This window comes from Vigna angularis, chromosome 8, assembly GCF_016808095.1.
Source record: "Vigna angularis cultivar LongXiaoDou No.4 chromosome 8, ASM1680809v1, whole genome shotgun sequence".
Taxonomy (NCBI): domain Eukaryota; kingdom Viridiplantae; phylum Streptophyta; class Magnoliopsida; order Fabales; family Fabaceae; genus Vigna; species Vigna angularis.
The window spans coordinates 23,358,186-23,382,088 of NC_068977.1; the positions used below are offsets into that span (position 1 = coordinate 23,358,186).

General features: G+C 37.8%; 2 protein-coding genes across 4 annotated transcripts in view; one reads left to right on the top strand and one right to left on the bottom strand.

Moving 5' to 3' along the window:
• Window positions 1–23,677, bottom strand: part of LOC108345604 (transcription factor GTE1) — a 31,209-nt gene extending 7,532 nt beyond the window's left edge. Inside the window, exons 1-7 of one of the 3 annotated variants that reach the window (XM_017584224.2) lie at window positions 23,263–23,677; window positions 23,005–23,130; window positions 18,422–18,610; window positions 11,565–11,642; window positions 3,045–3,269; window positions 2,786–2,884; window positions 2,578–2,636 (exon numbers count right to left, since the gene is read on the bottom strand). In XM_017584224.2, coding sequence (XP_017439713.1) covers window positions 2,578–2,636; window positions 2,786–2,884; window positions 3,045–3,269; window positions 11,565–11,642; window positions 18,422–18,610; window positions 23,005–23,130; window positions 23,263–23,265 — 779 coding nt within the window. In that variant the 5' untranslated portion in view covers window positions 23,266–23,677. Of the gene's footprint in view, window positions 1–2,577; window positions 2,637–2,785; window positions 2,885–3,044; window positions 3,270–11,564; window positions 11,643–18,421; window positions 18,611–21,053; window positions 21,072–23,004; window positions 23,131–23,262 lie in introns of those variants that run through there. The other 2 variants (XM_052866982.1, XM_052866983.1) reach the window with 2 other exon arrangements.
• LOC128193487 (uncharacterized) lies at window positions 5,409–7,513 on the top strand. The gene is made up of 2 exons (XM_052866984.1): window positions 5,409–6,883; window positions 7,201–7,513. Exons 1-2 carry the CDS (start codon window positions 5,821–5,823, stop codon window positions 7,233–7,235), a joined length of 1,098 nt encoding a protein of 365 aa, XP_052722944.1. The 5' UTR covers window positions 5,409–5,820; the 3' UTR covers window positions 7,236–7,513.
• Window positions 23,678–23,903: the final 226 nt, after the last annotated feature.

Sequence of the window (23,903 nt, forward strand, 5' to 3'; positions counted from 1 at the left end):
CTCAGAGAGCGGCTCCACCAAAGCCTGTTGGGAGGAGCTCATATGAAAGTTGGTCAGGTCGCTCATATTGAACGCCGGACTAAAGACTCCCCGGGTAGCGGGCGGGAGGAAGACCCTTCTTTCTCCTTGCGTCTCCTCTTAGAAGCCGAAAGCGAGGAGGAGCCCTCCTTCTCCTTGCGCCCTTTGGTCGGCACCGCTTGTTCCCCTTCCACCTGATCCTTCCTCTTCCGCACCAAGGGAGCAACGGAAGTAGTAGCAGCCTCCGAAGAGGGATCCACGATCACAGTAGGGAGGTCCTGAGGGGCAGCTTTCAGTCCAGCCGTCGGGATGCCTTCAACTACCTTAGTAGCCGGATCCGCATGCGAGCCGGCCGGGGTGATGACCCGGGAGGTTGAGGTCGCCTGTCGGACGACGGGAGGGCGGTGCGTTAATGGAGCCACCCTCTCCCGAGAGGCGGAAGAACTGGTACCGGCTCCTTTCTTAGAAGCCATGAAGTTGGATTTGCGGGGAGGAGAAGTCGACATGATATCTGGCAAAAACACAAAAATTCAACTACGTTAACTCCAATATAATAAAAGCAATTAAATAAAACAAAATACCACACCGAACGCCTTTCGTTCACAATCCTCATGATGAAGGCATTCAACTAAGTATCGGGCAGAAAAGCGGCGGGGGAGGCCGTTGACGACCCGCACAGTGTTGATAGTCCGCACAGCCTCGAGGTCGACCGAATCCATCACTCCAATAGGGTACGCCTTTATCTTTCGGGGTTCCCTCGTCCAATAAAAGGGGAACAGCAGATTCCCCGTTGCGTCATGAAACTCATGACGACCGGCCTCGTTAATGATAACCTTCAAATACTGGTCCTTGAAATTTTTAAGCGAATCCGAAAACGGACGGAAGAGTGTCCTGTCCCGAACGGACGTCAGAGAGACCCATCCACCCCTTGGAAGCGGACGAACCTCGAAATAGTGAAAGAAGACAGGGATCGACGGCGTCACGCCAACAGCCAGACACAAACGGGCGTCCTCTATATCCCGGACAATGTATAGCCGGTTGACCCTCCAAGCCAAATTCCCACTGGTAGCATACACCGACGCGAATCGGATAGCATCAAGAGGGGCCCAGTCAGATTTTGTGATTATAGTATCGTCGTCATTCGGCTCGAAGGGCGAACCGTCTATAGGGATGTCGCCCTTGAGTAGGAAGATGGGAATCCCGTTGATAATCCGCTCGCCCGCGTCGTTGGGAGGAGTACGTTCTTGATCAGGAGACCGGACAGATCCTTCCAAAAAGGAGGATGACACTGAGCTAGAAGAACCGCCTCCCTCACCATTGCCGCCCGCCAACCTCCCGCCGCTTCTGCCCGACGACTCGAAAGAAGACTCAATATGGACGACCACCATTTATTACCTGGGGGAAAAAGAATACTCTTGAGCTTGAAGAAAAAAGGAGAAAGTGAAAATGACCGCGACCTGACCCCCTATTTATAGGAGAGAGCATCGTAACCGCCAGCATAATCCCACCATTGAAGGTTGGCACGTTCTACGGTCCACATTGGAAGCCGTTTCGACTTTCGCCTCTGTAAGCACGACACGTGTATTCCCGCCTAAATCCAGTTTCGAAAGATCCATAGACAAAAGCCCATTGAGTTCGGCCCAAGACCTCAACCCGACATCCTCCGTTCCATAAATGGCAAGAACGAACGGCTACCAACTTCACCCGTGGAAAGCATTCCAATAGATCATAAACCCAGCGTACACTACGTGTACTAGGGCTTGGGGGGCTTGTGTACCATATGGACCAGGCGGCTGTATAAAGTGTGTGCACCATATGGACCGGGCGGCCGTATGAAATGACCGACCAGAAGGAACGCCGACACAAAATCAACCGTCAGTGTTACTCCTCATATAGCAGCTGGTCGGACGTTCCAGCTTACATTAACACTCACCATTCGATTATTCTGCGCGACCGTCCGGACGAATCATTAAAGTTGTTCTTTAACTTGAAGGACAGAATTGATAGGCACTTACGAACTAGTGAAACTTGTCATGTTTTCTAGGAATTTAATCCATTGTTATTTGAATCTACTGCTGTCTAGTATCAATATCTGCTGCGATTTTTTAATATTTATGTTTTTAGTGTGCGTGTCTTTGGGCTCTCCACTATGCTCCACCATCCACCATTAACAACATTGGGTCAAACTCCTTCTAGAGGAGGGAATGATACACCCAAAGAGGTTGCAAAGGTGCTTGTTAAGTCTATGGGGTGGATGCAATCTACATCAAAAGAACAAATATTGAAATTAAGTAGAGCTCCTAGGTTTACAAAACTTGACAGCAAAATGAGTATGCACATGGGGAACAGGAAACAATCTGGTACCTTGTTGAAATTATAAGTTTTAAGCCACAGCTGGAGGAAATGGGTAGAAGAAATGAATTTCATTATATGTATCCAAAAGCATCACCTAAGCATGCATACAATTGCATCACACAGCAACAAAATTTTTATGCCAAACCATATTACATGCTATATTTTGAATATGCTTTACAGGAAACATATGATGCAACAGCTAACCTGCATCTTTTAAGAACCATCTCCCGTAGCTCTTCTAGAATCACATCAACTTCGTACAGCTGAAAAATATAGAGTACATCTTAACAAAAGTAGTTATAATTCAACACTCCCAAATCAAGTGTATCTTAAAGAAGAGGCACATGGATTGTTTGATTAAATTCATGGTCCCATATTATAATAATGTTTTAAATAAACCTCTTACAAATACCTCATTACTCAAGTCTCTAGCCATTTTAGCTTGAGCTGCTTCCTGAGCAACTTGCAATGCTAACTGTGCTTCAGCTTCTTCCTCTTCTCGTCTTGTTTCCTACAATTTAATAACCTCCCATGATAAAGTTACAAAGTCAACGTTGTCAAAAATATCTACAAAGTTTCCACTATGAAAAGGATAACAAAATCCCTGAATTGATAATGTTCCATCCAACACAGCAAATGGTCTTAGAAACAATTAATTGAAAATAAGTTACCTCTTCAGTAACTTTAGGCAAAAGTTGCAACCATTTCTCCTCAAACTTTGCCAACAATGTTTTTGCCATCACATGAACATCACTTTTTTCATCATTATATTTCATAGCATTTTTGAAAACCAGCCTCACATCAGCACATATTTCTCGAATATGCTTATATCCAGTACCATCCTTAGCCTCCATTTGATTCTTAATCGTACTGAAATCCATGGGCTTGTCAATGACCTAGAAAGCAGCATATACAACAGATCAATCAAAGCATGGAAAGTGAATTGTATGGAAAATCAGATTCCTCCAACACACTGCTGATTGAAATGAGTCATTCGAAATCGCAAAAATGTAACCTATCAGGATTTCAAAATAATTGCACTTTCTTTGGGAAGTATTTTAGAGAATAGATAAAGAATTACACTGCTAAAGCGTATGTAAATATTGCAATTAAGGAAAATAGGGTATATTATGAACTATATGTGTCAAATATTAAGTTAGAATAGAAAATTTAATGCTAAGAGTACATGTTGCACACACACACACACATATATATACATATATATATATATATATATATATATATATATATATATATATATATATATAATTCTGGAAAACAAATTTTGGAAATATAATAAGAGCATTTGATGTAATGAGATCCCTATGATTCAGAGATATAATTAAATCCCTATTATTCAAGGATATAATTAGATATCCTATGATTCAGGGATATTTATGTTGCACACTTTAATTATAATATGCTAAAAGTGGAATAATAAAATATGATTGTTGGTTCTCTCCTTTAAGCTAGTAAATGTGTTTTCTTCTCCTAGCTTGGAAACAATCCATTCAGAATTGTTGCAATTCAGCCCCTTTCTTAGTAGGTCTGCACGGTTGTCTCGAGAGGAGACATATGGAATGCAGATTTGACCACCCTCTAATTTTTCTTTGATAAAATGCAGATCAATTTCAATGTCTGGTACTATCACGTTACACCAAAATTATGGGCCATGCTAATAGAAGACTTATTATCACAGTAAATTCTCACTGGTTCATCACACTTTATTTTTAAGTCTTCCAAGATGCTTTCCACCCACAGTATTTCATAGATCCCTTGAGCCATTGCCCTGAACTCTGGTTTAGCACTAGATCTTACTACCACCTTTTGTTTATTACTCTTTCAAGTTACTAGATTCCCACTAAAAAAAGTACAATTCAGTAGTTGATCTACTATCCACAATTGACCCAGCATAGTCATCATTAGTACATACTTTGAGATTTACATGCCCATTTCGTTTCAACAGAATTCCATTGCAAGCAGTGTCATTCAGATATTGCACAATTCTAACTGAGCCCGTAAGTTAATCTCATTTGGTTGGTGCATGAATTGGCTCACTAGACTCAATGCAAATGCAACATCAGGTGTAGTGTCTTATTAATATGAGTTTGTTAACTAATCTCGAGTACATTTCCTTTTTAGCAGTGTCTCTGCACTTCCCAACTTCAGATTTGGATCATTTGGTCTACTTGAAAGTTTGGATATTAAAATACCCATTTTTTAGAATGGGCTACTTCAATTCAAAATATAATTCAATTTTCCTAAGATCTTGATTTCAAACTCCTTTGCTAAATGTTGGCTTAATAGTTGTCGCTTCTCTTCATCACCACCAATCACTTAAATATCATCCACATACACTAGTAACATTGTTACTACCCCTGACTTAGTGTTTCTAACCACATGTGATCTCCTTGGCTTTGTTTGAAGCCCAAACCTATCATAACTTCAGTAAACCTTCCAAAACTAGCTCGTGGTAATTGTTTTATGTTGTAATTAGAGAAAAACTTACTAAGTATTTTTCTATAATTATTTAGGTATGAGGTGCCTAACTTAGGGGTGCCTAACATAGGAGGTGCCTAACTTAGAGGTGCCTAACTTAAGGAGGTGCCTAACTTTTACTCCTATAAATACATTAGTATGTTGTAATAATAGGTATTGAAATAAATATAGTTCTACATGTTTCTCAAGATGGTATCAGAGCTCCCGATCATGGGAGCTCTGTTTCCGCTGCACTGATAAGCTACCAGCCACCAGCAACAGCAGCTATCCAGCCACTTCAACTGTAGCAGAAACTATTGGAATCACTGATAGGACAGAAAGGGACGCCTATCTGCAGCAAACACAACATTGCAAATCGCTCCGGAGAAGACGTTGCCACGAGCCGCCACGTGCCGCCACGCACAACCAGCCTTGCCGGCGCGTGTAGCCCACGCGCCTAGTTCCGGCGAGACCCACTCGCCGCCGACGTCACAGAAGGAGTCGCCGGAGCCTCCTCATTCCGTTACAAGGGCCGATGACAACCCATTTTGGCTCAGATCGGAGTAAATCTGAGTTTTGAAGTACTGCTCCATATTATTCTGTGTAGCCCACACTGTTTTCCACTGCCCAGGCTGTTTTTCCGCTGTCCGGCGCCGTTTGCCGCTGTCCGACGCCTTGTGCCGCTGTCCGACGCCTTGTGCCGCTGCCCGACGCCTTGTGCCGCTGTCCGGCACCGTTTGTCGCTGTCCAGGCACCGTTTGTCGCTGTCCAGACACCGTTCGTTGCTGTCCAGGCGCCGTTTGTCGCTGTCGACACCGTTTGCCGCCGTCCAGGCGCCGTTTGCCGCTGTCTGGCACCATTTGCCGCTGTCTGGCACCGTTTGCCGCTGTCTGGCGCCGTTTGCCGCTGTCCGGCACCGTTTTCCACTGTTTCGTCAACAGATAGGGTCCCCAGATTGCATTCCCAAGGATGTCTGAGGTAAAATTTATTCCTTTGGGTCCTAATGATCTTCCAAATATGATAGGTGCCTATCGGTTGGATGGGCGGAATTTCTTACAATGGAGCCAGTACATTCGAAGGATTCTCAAGGGTCGTTCAAGACTAGACCACATAGATGGTGGAGGACCAGAACAAGATGACTCAAACTTCCTAATGTGGGACAATGAAGATTCACTAATTATGACTTGGATGTGGCATTCCATGGTTCCTGAGATAAGTCGAAATTACATGTTTCATTCTTCTGCCAAGGAGATATGGGATGATTTACAAAATACTTTTTCATTAAAAAAGGATTTTGCTGCATGTTATGACATTGAAAGCAGGATATTTAGAACAAAACAGGGCTCACATTCTGTATCAGAATATCATGGAATTTTGAATGGTCTTTGGATTGAATTAGATCAATACCAAACAATAAAGATGTGTAAGACAGATGCTGCCGCACATGCTGAAGTCGTGGAAAGAGGAAGAATCTTTAAATTTCTCCATGGCCTAAATCAAGAGTATGACCCAATCAGGGTACAGATCTTAGGAAGAGAAAAATTATCTTCCTTATCAGAAGTATTTTTTATGGTAAGAGGAGAAGAAACTCGAAGAGCTGTCATGCTTGATGGGGGGATCTCCAACACAGGCTCTGCCATGACAACCGGAAAGGGATTCCACAAAGGAACGAGCACTGGAGGAAAGTCATTTGAAAGAGGAAATCGTGGAGATTATTATACTGGAGGAAAGTCATTTGAAACAGGAAATCGTGGAGATTATTGTTCATTTTGTAGAAGATCTGGACATACCAAAGAAACATGCTTCAGACTCCATGGTAAAAGTAATGTTCTAGAGCGTATGAGGAATAACAAAGGGCCTACTCAAAAATGGGTAAATCACACTACCTCAGAACAGGAAGCCACCAATCAATCTAATGTTTCTCCACCACCAGATCTTGACATGAAAGCTTATAAGGAAGAACTCGACCGCTTGAAAGCAATGGTTGAATCAATGAGTAAGCCCTCTGGATCATGTACTCTGTCCATGAAAGGTAAGATTTGTCTCAATACTGTTGGTAATATGACTCAAGGTATTTGGATTCTTGATTCAGGAGCAACTGATCATATGACACATTGTCGTGTGTCTTTCAACTCATATGATGAAAGCAGTAAAGAACAACTTATTACTGTTGCGAATGGTCAGGGTATACCTATATGTGGCTCTGGGAATATAGTTTTGGAATCATCCATTATATTAAAGGGCGTTTTACATGTTCCACAATTAGCCAATAATCTTATCTCTGTGCAAAAACTCACAAAGGATTTAAATTGTTCAGTAATATTTTTCTCCACTCATTGTGTTTTTCAGGATCTTGCCACGGGGAAGACGATTTTAACTGCTAAGGAGCAAAGTGGGTTGTATCTATTAGAGACTAATGACCAAAGCACAACAAATATTTTGAGTCTACAAGCTACATCTGAGACGTGGGCAAACTCTCAAATATGGCTTCATCATAAAAGGCTTGGACATCCTTCATTTAACGTTATCAAGTCTTTATTTCCCCATTTGTTTACCAATGAGTCTGTTGAGTCTTTTAATTGTGATATTTGTCAATTATCAAAACATCATCGTGCATCTTATTCTATTAGTAATAAAAAGAGTACTTCTCCTTTTGATTTAATTCACACTGATGTTTGGGGACCAGTTGTCGCATCTATTTCTAGAGCAAAATGGTTTGTTACCTTTATTGACGATTGCACTCGTGTCACATGGACATACCTTATGAACAATAAATCTGAAGTTTTCCAAATCTTTCGTTAAATTTTTTCATCTTGTCCAAAATCAATTTGGAAGAAATATCAATAATGGTACTGAATATGTTAATCATGAATTCCTCAATTTTTTCTCTCATAATGGTATTGTTCATGAACTTACATGTGTAAACACTCCTCAACAAAATGGGATTGCAGAGAGAAAGAATCGTCATCTCCTTGAAGTAACTAGAGCTCTTCTTTTTCAAATGTCTGTTCCAAAAATTTACTGGGGGGAAGCAGTGTTAACTGCCACATATCTCATCAATAGGTTACCTACCCGTGTCTTAAACGGCATTAGTCCTATAGAGTCTTTATTGTCTTTTGTTCCTTCTTCCCCTTTAATATCAAGTCTGCCTAGTAGAATTTTTGGATGTATTGCTTTTGTTCACTCTCATCACCCTAATCGTAGCAAATTAGATCCAAAAGCCCTTAAATGTATCTTTATAGGGTATCCTTCTAATAAAAAAGGGTACAAATGTTATCATCCTCAGAGTCGTCGCATCTTTATCAGCATGGATGTCACATTTCATGAAACACAGTCCTTTTATGTCAGTTCACCACTTCAGGGGGAGAAAACACTTGAAATGGATGAACTCTCCTTCTTGTCATTACCATGTCAGTCTTCGCAGGATGCCCAAGAACTGAGCAATGAAACTATCAGGATCCATAATAAGGATGAAGAAGAAGACAAATTTTTTGGTCAAAAATATGAAAGAAGAAAACAACCCACTTCGACTCTAGAGCAAGAAAAATTGTCTAATCCGGAGGTGAGAATCCCTGAAGACAACATCGATGAGGTAAGTATTACTGATGACTTGCCCATTGCATTGAGAAAAGAAAGGAGATCATGTGCTAAATATCCCATTTCTCAACATGTTTGCACTAACAATCTCTCTGATAAGCATAGAAGTTTTATTGCTGCCATTGATACAACAAAAATTCCTACCTCAATCCAAGAAGCCATGAAACTTGAACATTGGACTCAAGCCATGAAAGAAGAGATGAATGCATTAGAAAGAAATTCAACTTGGGAAATTGTTGACAAGCCAAGAGACAAGAAGGCAGTAGGATGTAGATGGCTATTCACAGTGAAACATAAGGCGGATGGAACAATAGAAAGATATAAAGCGAGACTGGTGGCAAAAGGCTATACTCAAACCTATGGGATTGACTATGAGGAGACATTTGCTCCTGTGGCAAAGATGAATACAGTTCGAGTTATTCTTGCTTTGGCGGCTCATTTTAGATGGGACTTACACAAGTTGGATGTAAAGAATGTCTTTCTTCACGGAGATCTGGAAGAGGAAGTTTACATGGATATTCCCCCAGGGTTTGAAGTGAAAAATGAACGAAACAAGGTTTGTCTCCTAAAGAAAGCATTGTATGGTCTTAAGCAATCCCCTAGAGCATGGTTTGGAAGATTTACAAAAGCAATGATTTCCTTGGGATACAGACAAAGCCAAGGAGACCACACTCTGTTCATAAAACATTCATCTACACAGGTAAACTCAACCTATTGCTTGTCTATGTGGATGACATGATTATTGCAGGAGATGACGAAGCAGAAAAGTTGGCATTAAAAGAAAAACTGGCAGCTCAATTTGAAATGAAAGACCTAGGAAAACTTAAATACTTTCTTGGAATAGAGGTTGCTTACTCCAAGGAAGGAATATTCATCTCCCAAAGGAAATATGTACTTGATCTCCTCAAAGAAACGGGAAAATTGGGATGTCGAACTTCAACAATTCCTATAGAACAGAATCATAGAATTGGAAGTGAAGAAAGTGCTCCTGTAGAGAAGACCCAGTATCAACGATTAGTAGGAAAACTAATCTATCTATCACACACAAGACCAGACATTGCCTATGCAGTTAGTGTAGTAAGCCAATTCATGCATGATCCAAGAAATAGACACATGCAAGCAGTTGATAAAATTCTCCAATACTTGAAGTCAAGTCCAGGGAAGGGATTGTTGTTTAAAAGGGAAGACACATTAGGTATGAAAATATATACTGATGCTGATTATGCAGGGTCTATTACTGATAGAAAATCTACTTCTGGGTATTGTATGTTTCTTGGAAATAGTCTGGTAACATGGAGGAGCAAAAAGCAAGACAGAGTATCTCGCTCTAGTGCAGAAGCTGAATTTCGAGCCCTTGCTCAAGGAATGTGTGAAGGACTTTGGATGAAAATCATTTTGGATGATCTTAAAATTAAGATAGACAGTCCTGTGCAACTATACTGTGACAATAAGTCTGCCATAAGCATTGCTCATAATCCAGTACAACATGATAGGACAAAGCACATTGAGATTGACAGACACTTTATAAAAGATAATCTAGACAGAGGCTTTATGATTACAACTCATGTTCCAACAGGTCTTCAGCTAGCAGATATTTTTACAAAAGGGCTACCTCAGGGAAGATTTCAAGATCTTGTAAGCAAGTTGGGAATGATTGATATTCATTTACCAACTTGAGGGGGAGTGTTGTAATTAGAGAAAAACTTACTAAGTATTTTTCTATAATTATTTAGGTATGAGGTGCCTAACTTAGGGGTGCCTAACATAGGAGGTGCCTAACTTAGAGGTGCCTAACTTAAGGAGGTGCCTAACTTTTACTCCCATAAATACATTAGTATGTTGTAATAATAGGTATTGAAATAAATATAGTTCTACATGTTTCTCAAGATTTTAGTCCATAAATACTTTTTGCAGCTTTGGCACAGGTTTTCCCACCAGGGGAAAATTCCATGTAAATCTCCTATTCAAGTCCCCATGAAGAAAGACAATTTTTTTATCAAATTGTGGCAAGTTCCAATCATAATTAGCCGCTAGAGATAATAACCTCGACTATATCAATTGGAGCAAATGTTTCTATTAGAATGTAAACAAATTTGTAGAAAATTAACAGTTACATATTCTAGCAAATTAAGATGATTGATCCGTAATTGTTAGGTAGAAATTTATTATATTTGATTCTGTAAATTAATATAAATACACATTTTGTAGTCTGCATTAGACATAATACATTAAGCAAATATACTCTTCTATATGGTATTACTAGTTTAGGTTTTTTTGTTTTTTGGTCTTCAGTGTTCTTTTTTTATCGGGTGAACGGTACTCGCAGCTATTATGTGCCCCTTTCCCCCACCACCAAGTGTCCCTTTAATCTGGTGACCATTGTGACCAGAACCGCCTTCCTCTGGCTACCACCAAACTTCGTTTCACCCAGCCGTCTCATATTGCATTGTTTTTCCATTTTCAGCACAACCACCTTGTCGAAGCACCCTCTGACTCCTTCCTCACACCCAAGTGACACCTTTTAACCCCATTTTAGGTTCTTTTCCCATGGCTTTTGACAGCTCACACTCAAATACCATCTCTACAATGACAATCATTGGAGTCATTTCGCGATAAAAAGAAAACCCTTCCAAACTTGTCAACTCAATTGCAAGCTCACGAGTTTGGTCGAGTTCACTGAGTTCACATCAAGCCTATCGATCTTGCTTCAAAAACAAGTTTCCTTTTGAGTCAACTCAAGCAATGGATTTAAGAATTGTAAACTCGTCTAGTAAACTCGTTTGTGTTTTTCGAGTTAACACGCAAGATTGATAACCATGCAATATGTTAGAGAATACGAAATAAAGTATTTACAAATATTATCATAGATCAACAATAGTATGTATATAAATTAGGCTTAATGTTAACTTTATCTTTACAATTCATTCTAAATAAAAGCTTCCATTCATAAGTCAGACACAAAATTTATCAAATGTATCCCATGTTTTCTCTCAACAAGCATTGCACAATGAAATATACGAAAACCTTAAAAGTCTATAAATATTAGCAACAAAATACCCAAAAAAAGACAATGCTAATGCAAGAGTAACATGGGGAAATGCATATATTAATCATACCTCGTAATAATCATGTAAACCAAGCCCCTCCACATCCACAGGCTGCATAAAAGGCCAAGCCCACTTGTGTTGTGTGATCTGGCATAAGAGACCAATTATTAAAGAACTGATTTCATAATTTGAAGAGATTACCCTACACTAAAGTAGAGTCTAAACTACTCAATTTACAAACAATCAAACATTACATAACAGGTTTTACAGGAAAAATTAGAGATAAGTTGAAGTAACCAAGCCACATAACAACACCAAATCAAATATAACTGTTAAGAAGTGGACTTTAAGCCTAAGTAAGAGCCATGAGTTTGAGCCTATCCGAACTAGATGTATATGCCTCTCGACACAAGGGAGTGTGTTGGAAGTCTCACATCAACTAGAAATAAGGCCAATTTCAAATATATATATATAGGTGGATGCAATACAAACCAGTTTTGTAGGGTTGAGTTAGGCTTAAAGTTCAATTTTTAACATGGAATCAAAGCATGAGTTTGAGCGAGATTTGTTATTTGTTTGGTCTATAGTTTCACCCGCTATTGGACCACTCATTAATGTAGTCCCATGCTCGAGTATGACTCGATGTGAGGGGTTATGTTGGAAATCTCACATCGACTAAAGATAAGACGAGTTTATAATGTATAAGTGGATGCAAACCTTACCTTACAAACCAGTTTTGTAAAGTTAAGCTAAAACTCCACTTCTTAACATTGTATTAGATCCATGAGTTAGCCTATTCTAGCGAAATTTGTTGTTTGTTGGGTTTATTTTTCCACCTGTTATCGGACCATCCATTAATGTGTAGACCCCATGTTAGTGATGTATGTCTCGGCATGGGCGGGGTGTGTTAGAAGTCTCACATCAAACCTCAGTTTTGTAGGGTTAAGTTAGGTTTAAAGTCTCATTCTTAACAATAACAATACTTGGCATAAAATGTTTTACGAATATTGTTTTTACATAGAAGAATCTTAAAAATGAAAGTTAATTTTATCAAGTGATCCATCACTAAAAGCCTCTGAGACATGTTCAAAAGTTTGGAAACATGACATATTTATTGTACACCAATGATACTTAACGTCTTTATAGTTTTTGTCAAAATATCTTAAATATTGTTGCTTCCAAAAGTGTTAACAATATAATGGCTGAATAGTTGGGTAAAGTTCATCTTCTTCTCCATGACTTCAATGATTTATTGTCTACTAACTCCACTCCTTCTCATGAACTAGAGACACGATCAAAGTCTTTCATGTTGTTAGCCTTACATGGATTTCCTAGCGATTATTCACGTGTTTGTGATTAGATTTTGGGATCCCTAGTTGTACCTACCTTTTGTTCCATTTATTGCATGTCTTGTAAGTCAACCACTAAAATACTCTCTTTAGTCACCTCTGATCACTCTTCAGCATTATGATCGCAATTTCCCTTGCAAGCCAGGAAAAGGGTGTCATGGGTGTGAACATTCTTAAAAGCTCGAACACAGAATTGATCGATTATGCCTTACATGGTCATCTTCCTCGATTTGTTGCGATTGCACAAGTTGCTCCCTCGCAACCATCTCATTTGGATCCCACTTCATTTAATACTTTAGAACATCATGCTATCTTCAACAAATTTCTCAAATGGTATGAGAATCGTCAAAACTTTGATTCCACTACTTTTGTTGCACACATAGGTACATCATTTGTTGGCATCACTACAACTCGCTTCGCCCTTAGATTCTAGACTCAGGTGTCACAGATCACATTACTGAATTGAAATATTTTCTCTGCTTTGTCTACTTCAGGTTATTTACCTCCTTACATGGTGTTAGTACTATTCATCTTCTTCCTTCTCCTATTGCGTCTCCATCTAACGAAGTCATGAGCATAGTTATCTATGATCCTTCTATTGTGTTTAATATACCTACAAATTCCTCACCTCCACCATCTCTTCAAGTGTATACACGTCGATAGATTCTCAATCGTCCACCGAATGACTCTCTTCTAGTGTCAACACCTTCATCCCCTCCTACTCCAACAATTGAATCAAATCATCCTATAGCCCTACATATAGGTATACGCTCTACCCGTAATCCCTCTCTTTATTATACTACTTTGAGTTATCATAGGTTATTTCCATCACTTTGCACTTGTATTTCCCCAATTTCTTCTATGTCAATTCCAAAATTTGTAGGTGATGCCTTAGCCGAATCTGATTGACGTCAGGCCATACTTGATGAAATAAATGTTCTTCATAATAGTGGAACTTGGGAACTTATTCCCTTACTCTATTGTTGGTTGTAGATTGATTTTGCTAGTAAAGTTGGTCATGATGGCACTACTGATTGTCTCAAAGTTCACCTAGTGGCCAAAGGTTATACTCAAAGTCTTGGTTGGACTATGGTGATACTTTTTCTTCAATTGCGAAGATGGCCATTTTCACTTATTCATAGCCATGGGTGCACTTCAACATTGGCCACTTTATCAACTAAAGGTAAAAATGCTTTTCTTCATGATGATTTGGAGAAATATATTTATGTGGAGCAACTTCTAGGTTTTGTTACCCAAGGGAAGTCTTTTGGATTGATATGTAGTCTCTGCAAATTTTTATATGGCCTTAAGCAGTAGCCTAGGGCTTGGTTTGGCAAATTTTGCACTATTGTTAAATAATTTGATATGGCTCGCAGTTAGACAAATCTCACAAGTAAAACAAACATCACCTTTATCACCACTTTTAGACCAAAGACCTTAGCAAACTCATATTTCTTGAAGATGGAGGTAGCACAATCCAACAATGGAATTGTTATTTCTCAAAGAAAATATGCATTAAATATTTTGGAAGAAATTGGGTTAATGAATTTGAAGTTTTTTGACACCCATGGATGTCAATGCCAAACTCCTACCCAATCAAGAGGAGACACTCTCAGATCATGTTAAGTACATAACATTAGTTGGAAAATTGAAATATCTTATACTTGGCCTAACATTTCCTTTGCAGTTAGTGTAGTGAGTCAATTTCTTTATTCTCCATGTATAGATCACTAAAAGTTGTTATTCGTACATTAAAGTACATTAAAGGTTGATAGGAACCTAGAATTGAAAAGAGAAATAAGAGTAATATTCTTTTTTGAATAGACTGAAAAAAACACAAAATAGGAGAGCACTCTTTCCTCCAAGGGTTTCCCCTTCACAAAGATCCAAAGCTCAAACAACAAAATTATCATCCTCCTCTCCAAGGGATTAATTGGTCTAATTATATGGACCAACTCCCAACTGACAGTCGTGCATCCACTTATTTTTCCATTCCTTTCTCTATTCACCGCTTCCTTTTAATTTTCTTTCTATAACAAACCTTCCATATCTTATCATTCCTTCTATAATACCTATTCCACTCTTCCTCATTATTTACATGCCTAACAATACTCTCCTTTGCTAGAACAACCTTGTCCTCAAGGTTGTACTCTTGAAAATTTAAGATGTTGGAGTGCTTCATCCTTTTTCCTGAGATCATGTGTCACTGCTTACACAAATGTTTTCCCTGCTTCAATCTACTCTAGTTTAGCTGCCTTCAATTCTTCATCTTGTAGTTCATCAATTGACTTAGAATTTGGTTCAATTTGAAGAACTCCATCAAAACCTATTATTGAGTCACTTTCCTTGGCATTTGTTTCATCAACAGTAAGCAAATATTGGTAATCTTCATCTGATATGTTGCAACAAGCCAAATTTAAAGGTTTAGTTTCCATCCTTCATAAGTTGGTTATCATCGTTGGTTTTGTACTCAACCCATTTGTTTACAACCCATTCGTTTTTTACTGTTGGATCATCACTAACAATTGACGTAGGAATCAAAGCAACATATTCACCAGCCTCAACGAGTAAAAATTACAGAATGTTGGTAAGTAACCGCTATAAGAGCATCTTCATATATCTAAAAAAGCAAAATGTTTACAATGAATTTTTCTCGTACAGGAAACACTTCAAATTCTTGATCATCAGATTTATCACCCAAGTCAGAACTTCTTTTTAGTAAACTAAAATCATGTGATTCATCCTCTGCTTCTGGTTCCTGGTTCTTATCTACCTATCACCACCCTCAAAATTTATCATTGCATTTTCCTCCATTCTGGTGGAAGCCAAACCTAGTTTTTTTCTTGAGGTGATAACTTGAACCCGAAAATGTTTCTCCGCTCTTGATACCCATCCTAGAGGATCATTCCTCTCAAATGTTGATAACTCTACTCTTGTAGTCCAGGGCCTTAGCATTTCTTCTCCTTCCTCATTTAATCCTTCCATCTTTTCTTCAATATTAATTGACTTTTCTCCCCCTTTGGATAGTTTCTTGCTTTTCTTGAGATCTTGCAACCAAGGTTGTTAAACTTGAGAGTTTACATAAACTCGTGAGAGTCTGGTAAGCTGGACTCGTAAACTCGAATCGTAAACTCGTAAGAGTTTACTTTAGATTAAAAAATTATATAAATAATATTTTAATTCAAATAACTCCACAAAATTATATAATTTCAAATAAATAGAATCATAAAAATATTGTTCATATAAATATTATAAAACATAAATTGAAATGTAAAAAGAAGTGTAATCATGTGATCCTCTAATAATGAATTTGATTTTGTTCCAAATATGTTTTTCACTGCAAGACATAAAAACTAGTAGAGGGCTTTCTTTAGAACTTAACCACAACAACATTTTACTTAACAGAGGCACTCGGACAGTGCAGAGATAACTTTGAAAATAGCGCAAAGTTGAACTTAAAAACATAAGAGTTGTGAGATGACAACCGCCGGTGAGTGCGAAACAGAGGCACACGAAGGAGGCATGCGACCACCACTGATAGGGAGATGGTGGGCAACAGCAAGCGAGGCGCTCGTGCCGGCGAACAAACACGTTCATGACAGTTCGAGCTAGGGTGCAAGTGAGATCGCAAGAAGGAACGAAGAAGATGAATGGCAAGAACGAGAGCAGCACCTGATGAATCGCGAGAGATTCGTCACTGGCCCTAAATCAAAAAACCTAATCTGGTGTGCCAAAAACGACTTCATTTTACATTTTAAAAATTTCTTCACAAACTCGCCAAATCGAAAGCAAGCTCGAGATTTCAAGCAAGTCTACTGAGTCCACCAACAAGGCTACCGATTCTACACCATTTCTGAGTTTGCTTCTGAGTTAACTCGGAAGCACTAAGTGAAGTCGTAAACTCGACTGAGTTAATGAGTTAACTCGCGACTTTAATAACCATGCTTGCAACAGTTCTTCCTTCTTCTCTCCTACATTCCTTGAATTCTCCCCACATTTGGAAAATTTCTTGCTTTTCTTGATTTTTTATTGCCAGATTTATATCCCTTGGACTGCATCTTCTTCCATGCTGTGAAGGATTAGATGTACTTTTGTTGATCCTTTGATTTTTTGAACTTCCAAAACATTTGTTGTCCTTGCAATTTGATCTTGGGGATCATTCCCTTCCAATGTGGGCAACTCCATCCTTTTAACCCCAAAGCAAACTGGTTCTTTCTCACCATTATTAAGTTCATTATTGTCAAAGGCATCCTCTTCTCTTTGCTTTTCCTATTTGATTGAATTGTATCCTCCATCTGGAAAAAGATCTTTGGTCTCTTTTATTGCCTGCAAGCCATCTTTCACAATACCCAAACCAGTCTTTACCTTTTTCTTTTCTTTCTTGATATCTTGAAGAAGTTATTTATTCTTCCTCAAATCATGTAGGATCTCCTTGGTAATAGACAAAACTTGTCTTCATCTCTGCCATAACTCTTCCTTGCTTGTAGGCCAAACTTTCCCCTTCTCTTCGAATCCGACAGGTCAGACCAATATGATAGGAATCCAGAATTGAAAAGAGAAAGAACAGTAACATTCTTTATTGAATAGACTAAAAAGAACACAAAATAAGAGAGCACTCTCTCCTCAAGGGCTTCCCCTTCACAAAGAGCCAAAGCTCAAACTACAAAATTATCGTCCTCCTCTCCAAGGGACTAATTGGTCTATTTATATTTTTCCTCCTACAATAAACCTTCCATATCCTATCATTCCTTCTATAATACCCCTATTCCACTCTTCCTCATTATTTACATGCCTAACAAAGGTTATCCAAGAAAAGGTTTGTTGTAGAGATATAATAATCACTCTAGAGTTGAGGCAATCAATGGCGGTTAGAGGGCAGCAATGAGCATTAAGGTCAATGCAAGCAGCAGCAATAGGACTAAAGAATATGGAGAGGTGTGGGTCGAGTGTGAAAATATTAGGTTAAATTATAATATTTTTGATGGGTCAGATATGGCCCAATTTGCAACAAAATTATCATTTGGGCTTTTAACCCAACAGAAAACAAAGAGAAGAGATAACTAGTGTTTTATTATAATATTTTTGTTAGGCCAAGTATATCCCAATTTTCAACAAAATTATCATTTGGGCTTTTAACCTAAAAACAAAAAAGAAATAATTAGGGTTTCCTCCTTGTGTTGTTGTCCTATGCATAAAGTTTTCTTCTCCCACCCTACCACATCATCCCTGCAATGGAGTTTCCTTCTCCTACTGCACATTTTTAGTCATCTCCATTCTGCGCTGAGCAAACTGTGATAAAAAAAAGCGGCCGCCATGCAAAACCCGCATCGCCACTGCCATGTTGTGGTGGCAAGCTATAAAACTGCCACCAATTTCCGCTATGGTGCTGCCATAACAGATGTTTTATAACACTGCATAAGTCCAAATAAGAACAAACACAATGATCCCACAAATGTCACAAAGAATGACATCTAACTAAATAGACAATTATCACGTTAACACAGTTGCACTAAAAAGCATGTTTCAAATATTGCAGCATATCAACACAAACACCATTGATAAATGAAAAGTAGTTGCCTGGCGTAGTATTGTGCCGAACTGGCGCATAAGATCTTGCATTCTTTTTAAAGCATCCTGTTGTTGCTTCTTAATACTTGGAACATGTTTCTCCTTATCCTTTGTAGTTGAATTACCTTTAAGCATGTTTGTTTGCTTTTTATTCACACTCGAGTAAAAGTTCTCCACATCATGTACTTTCTGCTCAAGCTGTTGGGACAAAAACAAGAGTAATCATAAACACAAGTGACTGACATACATATTAAAACCAACCTAAACTTGATTCCCAGAAAACACAAGCAACTTTTCATTCTTTAAATATTAAAATATCAATTAAATATTTTTGTAGAGTTTAACAAAGATGCTTAAAACGGTGGCAAGATAATATAGAAATTAAATGAGTATGTGGCAAGATATAACAGGTTCTTCAAACGGTGGTGGAGTAAATTGTCAAAAAATGGAAAACAAGTTCTTAACAGGTAAACACTTGATTTGAAAGATAATAAACACACTAAACTTCAGAAGTGGTGGAGCAGAAGTAATAGGAAAGTGGAAAACAACTATCCACGAGGGAAGTATTTAATGTTTATTATGTGTAACTCAAACAGATTAGAGAATTGCATGAACCCATGCTATAAAAGTGAGATTCGGCCACATCAAGCATTTTGGGAAAAATCTTTATCTAGAAATCCATTATCTCTCTAAGAACTCTCTCAATTCCTCAATAACCTGATTAAGTCCTGTTGTTTGAATATCAAGCTTAACAGAGGTTTTATGAGGAAGGAGTTGTTGTAACCTGGGTCCGAGTTGAAAAGTGCTTTTGTTGAGGTTGGAGTGGTAGAATCTAGAGATTTCAAAGCTAACTTCCAGGTAAGGGAAGCTAACTCTTGAATGTATATTATTTTGTGTTGTTTAACCAGATTCTGTGATACTTTGAATTCGTTGGAAATTTATATGAATTGTATGTGATGTATGAGAACTGAATGTGTATCTTAGCTAAAGTGTTTATGTGGTCTGTTATGAAAATGATATATAAATGAAAAGGGGGAGTTCTCATTCTATTATAGCTAATTTGTGACAGTAAAGAGTTAAAACTTTTCAGAGAGAAATTCAATGTTGGAAAGATTTTACAGTGGGGATTTATAAACAAATTAGTTGGCATAATCGAGAATGTCCTAACTTAGATCAACACATGATATGTTTGTCGGATTAATCACACCAAGTGTAAGGGTGAATAGTCTAACTAGAGTACCATCAAACAATATGGTCATCAAGGTGGTATTGTATGATGAGTACCATAAGTATTAGAAGATAGACTTATTGAATAATATGTTTTAAGATAAGCCTATCATGATACTGGGAGCATGAACAAGAGCTTAAAGACATGGCAATGAGGCCAAGTTTATGATAAAAAGCCAGAGGGCTAGAGTATATAGAGATAGATGTATATATGTATATGGAGAACCATTTGGAGTTGCAACATTGAGGCCTGGACAGAATTGTCAGTGGTGTTGAAGACTGGCAAGGGAATTTATTTTTAGTGTGGTTTAAGCATTTCATTCAGATACTTAGGCATATAGAAACATGGTTAGAACAGTAGCATTGCATCAGACCTAAGAATATGCATGATTTTAGTTGCTGTCAAAACTTCTGCATAATCCATTTGCTGTCAAAAAAATTTATGCACTAGAAATTTAGCTGTCATTTATTTCAGCATATGATTTTGTGATTTTGGAGTTCTTAGCATGGTTTAATCATTCATTATGCGTAATTAAGCATATAGAAACTTGTCTAGGTCATTCACATTGCATAAATAATAGTTTGGTTCATTCAAGCATTTCAACAAAAACTTGGTAAAAACTAGGTTTTCATTGAGTCATTTTATCAAACACTTTTCAGTTTTGCATTTAATCACGAGTTTAGGTAGTGTTAGGACCTAGAACACATTTCATTCATATTTCTTTATAACTTGCTATCATTTCATTGTTTTAGAGTAGAGTTTACGTTTTTCATTCCCCCTATGTTTGTTTGGTTTCTAGGGTGATAATTAGACACAACTTTAGCTACAAAGTTACACAATTTTTTGGATAGATACCTTGGTTAGCTTCCTATACACATTAGGGAGAAACTGAGATTTTTGTTAGCCTTTATGCAACTAAAGGACTGCTAACAAATTGGCGTAGTGGGAATTGGAAATTTTGTAGCCAATTGTGTTTAGTTATCATTTTTCTGATTTTCCAGTTTGTGCATGCTATTAAGCCATATTTTCTTTAACTGTTTTTGGTTCTGGTTTTAGTATGAATTACCATTCTGTATATGGCGATTATTCATTCTACATTGCTCAACTATATATGCATCATGAATCATATTACGAGCAGCTGTCACAGTTTTCCAGCCACCCAGTGCAGCCCTTTCCTTCATATATTCAGCAGCCTTGTCAAAAATAGTATATACAGTCACACATGGTTTGAATTGTGTTTTAATTGTGTTTCCAGCAGGTTGAACATGAGAATTCAGGAGATCATGAAGCCTAGAAAGCTGGCCAAGTAAAGCTAGTCAGCTGTCAAATTCTATTTTAGAAGACAAACATCACTAATCCTAGGTTGCAGCAAGTGTCCAAAGCATCAAGTGACACTTGATGAAAAGGACTCACCTAATATGGGAGGTGGCTCTAGCCTATGATCTGTCAAAACCCAGAGACAAGTCATGTACAAAATACACTCAAAAAACACAAGGAGCAACATGAAATAAAAGTTCATTCGGAAAACAAGTTGTAAGAATGACATCACCCCCAATAATGAACAAGTATACTAGCACCAAGTAATAAAGCATGTGTAGTTTCAACTAAGTGTCTATTTTTTCTCTCTGTTATATCACTTTTGTCGAGATATTTAAGACAGATTTAGATTTTATTCATATTGGTTTTAATTTTGTATATTGGTTTCTTATTAGCACAGCAATCCTGCAATCTCAAACTTTTGTATCCTAGAATAGATTGTGCTTGTTTCCTAAATTATCCAACCAATGTATGTATATATATCAAATGCACGTGAACAAGAGAGAAACTATTGTCTTCTAATTTTGAGAATTTTGCTAAGGTGTATGAGAGTTGGCGGACAAATGTAAAATTCAATTGAACCCAAAATAGCAAAAAGTTCAGAAGAAAATATTCTTTTGCATTATCACTTTTGTGTATTTTGATAACTTGTCCAAATTACATTTTATTTCATTCAAGAAAAATATAAAGATAGACAAAACATATAGAGTATTCTTTAATGAAGGTATCAAATTGTTAAAATCCAAAAAGATATTACACAACTTGGACCCCAAATGATGGTGAAAAAGTATTACATCTTAACTCATTTCACTTGGGAAAAAAGGATCTAACATGTTTTCCAAGTTGACACGATTACACTCTAGGACTTTAAGTTTACTAAGCTCAAGACCATGTGTTTTAATTTTGACAAATGTGATAACAAATTGCATTTTCAATGTCCTAGATAGCTCTATATGAAAGCTCCTCTACGTATAAGAGATCAAAATCTCATGAGTCATGCAATCATATGCATAATATTATAACCATAAAGTGAGGCACAATAAAGTAGTAGACAGCCCAAAATGTAGAAGCTCTACAGATCATTCACTTTGCACAAAGTTGATGGGAGTGGTTTGCAAACATGGCATCAAGCTAAATGCTTCCAGAAAGAATGAAGTTCTCATACTTTTACAAAGGCAGCAGCATGCATTGTAGTCTTACCACAGCATGCCAAAAGGCCATAAATTGCCTCCTTATCAGAGGACCAGATGCATAATATGCTAACCATTGAGGCAGAAGCATGCATTGTAGTCTTACCACAGCATGCCAAAAGGCCATAAATTGTGCAATGGATATGCATCAATACATAATGCATGAAGCACAGTCAATTAAAAATCAAGCCACAGAAGGAGAGGCAAACATAAAAAATAAAACTAAAATCCTATCTCGTTATTGATACCTATATATAAGCCATCAAAATCATGTAATATACTAGTCAATTGTCTCATACAGGAACCAACCACGTGAATGGATTCCTTAGGAGTAAATCATGTGAAAGCTCAAAAAGTGGTGATAAAGCATAACCTCAATATAACTCACTGTTGAAAAGTGGTAGGAGATCGTTCATGGAATAGAAGAGGTATAAGGAGTAAAAGATGGTTGTGGTTGTACCTAGCAGAAATGTAGTAAAAACATGTTCGGATACAAAGTTGTAAGTGCTTTTGGGAGCTTCTCTATCGGAAAAAATTCTATATTTCCAAAAAAAAGAAGCTACCAAAAGCACTTTTAGCTTGCATCCAAAGTAAGATGGAAAAAGAAAAATAAAGGAGGGAAGTCTGTGAATTGCGGGAGAGTTTGGGCTCTCAATCCAGCCGGAGTATTGTACAGTTTTCTTTCCCTTTAGGCCACATTAATCCAGGTACACTGTTCCTAACTAAGTACCTCTTTTCCAATTTGTTCTACTTGGTCATCTCCTAACACCAATTGAGCCTACCAAAAACTAACATATAACACCAATACGATGCACAATACACACAATTGCATAATAATTTTTAATAAATATACTTGCCTTATCAACCTTTGAAATTATCTCGTCAACACGTTGCTTGAAACCCTCCATTTCAACCGTACCGTCATTGGAATTACCTGTTGCAACATTCCTCACCTCTGAAATCGATGCACCAAATGTTTCCATCTGACAGAAGGGCACCAAATGTCACCAAGTGATAGATTGCATTTAAAATGAGCATTTTGAATAATACATGGATATACAGAGAGAGAGAGAGAGAGAGAGAGAGAGAGAGAGTAACAAAAGTAGAATAAGCACCATTCCAGTTCTAGATAACAAATTTCTGCCAGGGGAAACAGCAAGAAAGTGAGTGAAAAGTCACAGCCAGGGTACCAAAAATGGCAATTCGAATTGTGATTTTGCTACCTATTTGCGAGTTAATTTTGGTGAAATGGGTAAAATCGTGAAAGAAACTCGTGAAATCATGGGTATGACGTGATTTTGCGAGTCACTCAGCAGAGAAAGAAAGAAAACACATGTTAAGTTCGAAATCCCTCTTCCTCATACGAAACCTAATTTATCTGCTCACATTCGAACCTCTTTCTGTATTATGTGTCTTTCCTGCAACTTCCGGCAACAAAATGGTTATTGGAGGTAGGAGTTGATGGATGGAAGGATACCCAAAGTTTTTCTTCTTTTCTTCTAATTACTCTTTGGTTCAGAAATTGTAATTCTTCTATTTAAAAACTCTACACGTTCTTTTACTACATAACTTTTATATATTCTGATGGTGTTAACAGTTTCTTTATACTACTAGTTTTTTCCATAACTTTTTTTCCATATCAGAAATTAGTCAATAAAAATTTAGGCTTAAATATGTTTTTATCTCTTAATTTTAAGTAAAAATTGAAATTAGTCTCTCTTCAAAACTTTAGACTAATTTAGTCTCTAAATTTTAG

Bases quoted from the DNA above. Each gene is read 5' to 3' on its own strand.
- LOC128193487 (XM_052866984.1), top strand. From the start codon at position 5,821: ATGTCTGAGGTAAAATTTATTCCTTTGGGTCCTAATGATCTTCCAAAT. The intron at 6,884-7,200 runs GTAAGATTTGTC...TGTGTTTTTCAG, and splicing joins ATGTACTCTGTCCATGAAAG to GATCTTGCCACGGGGAAGAC.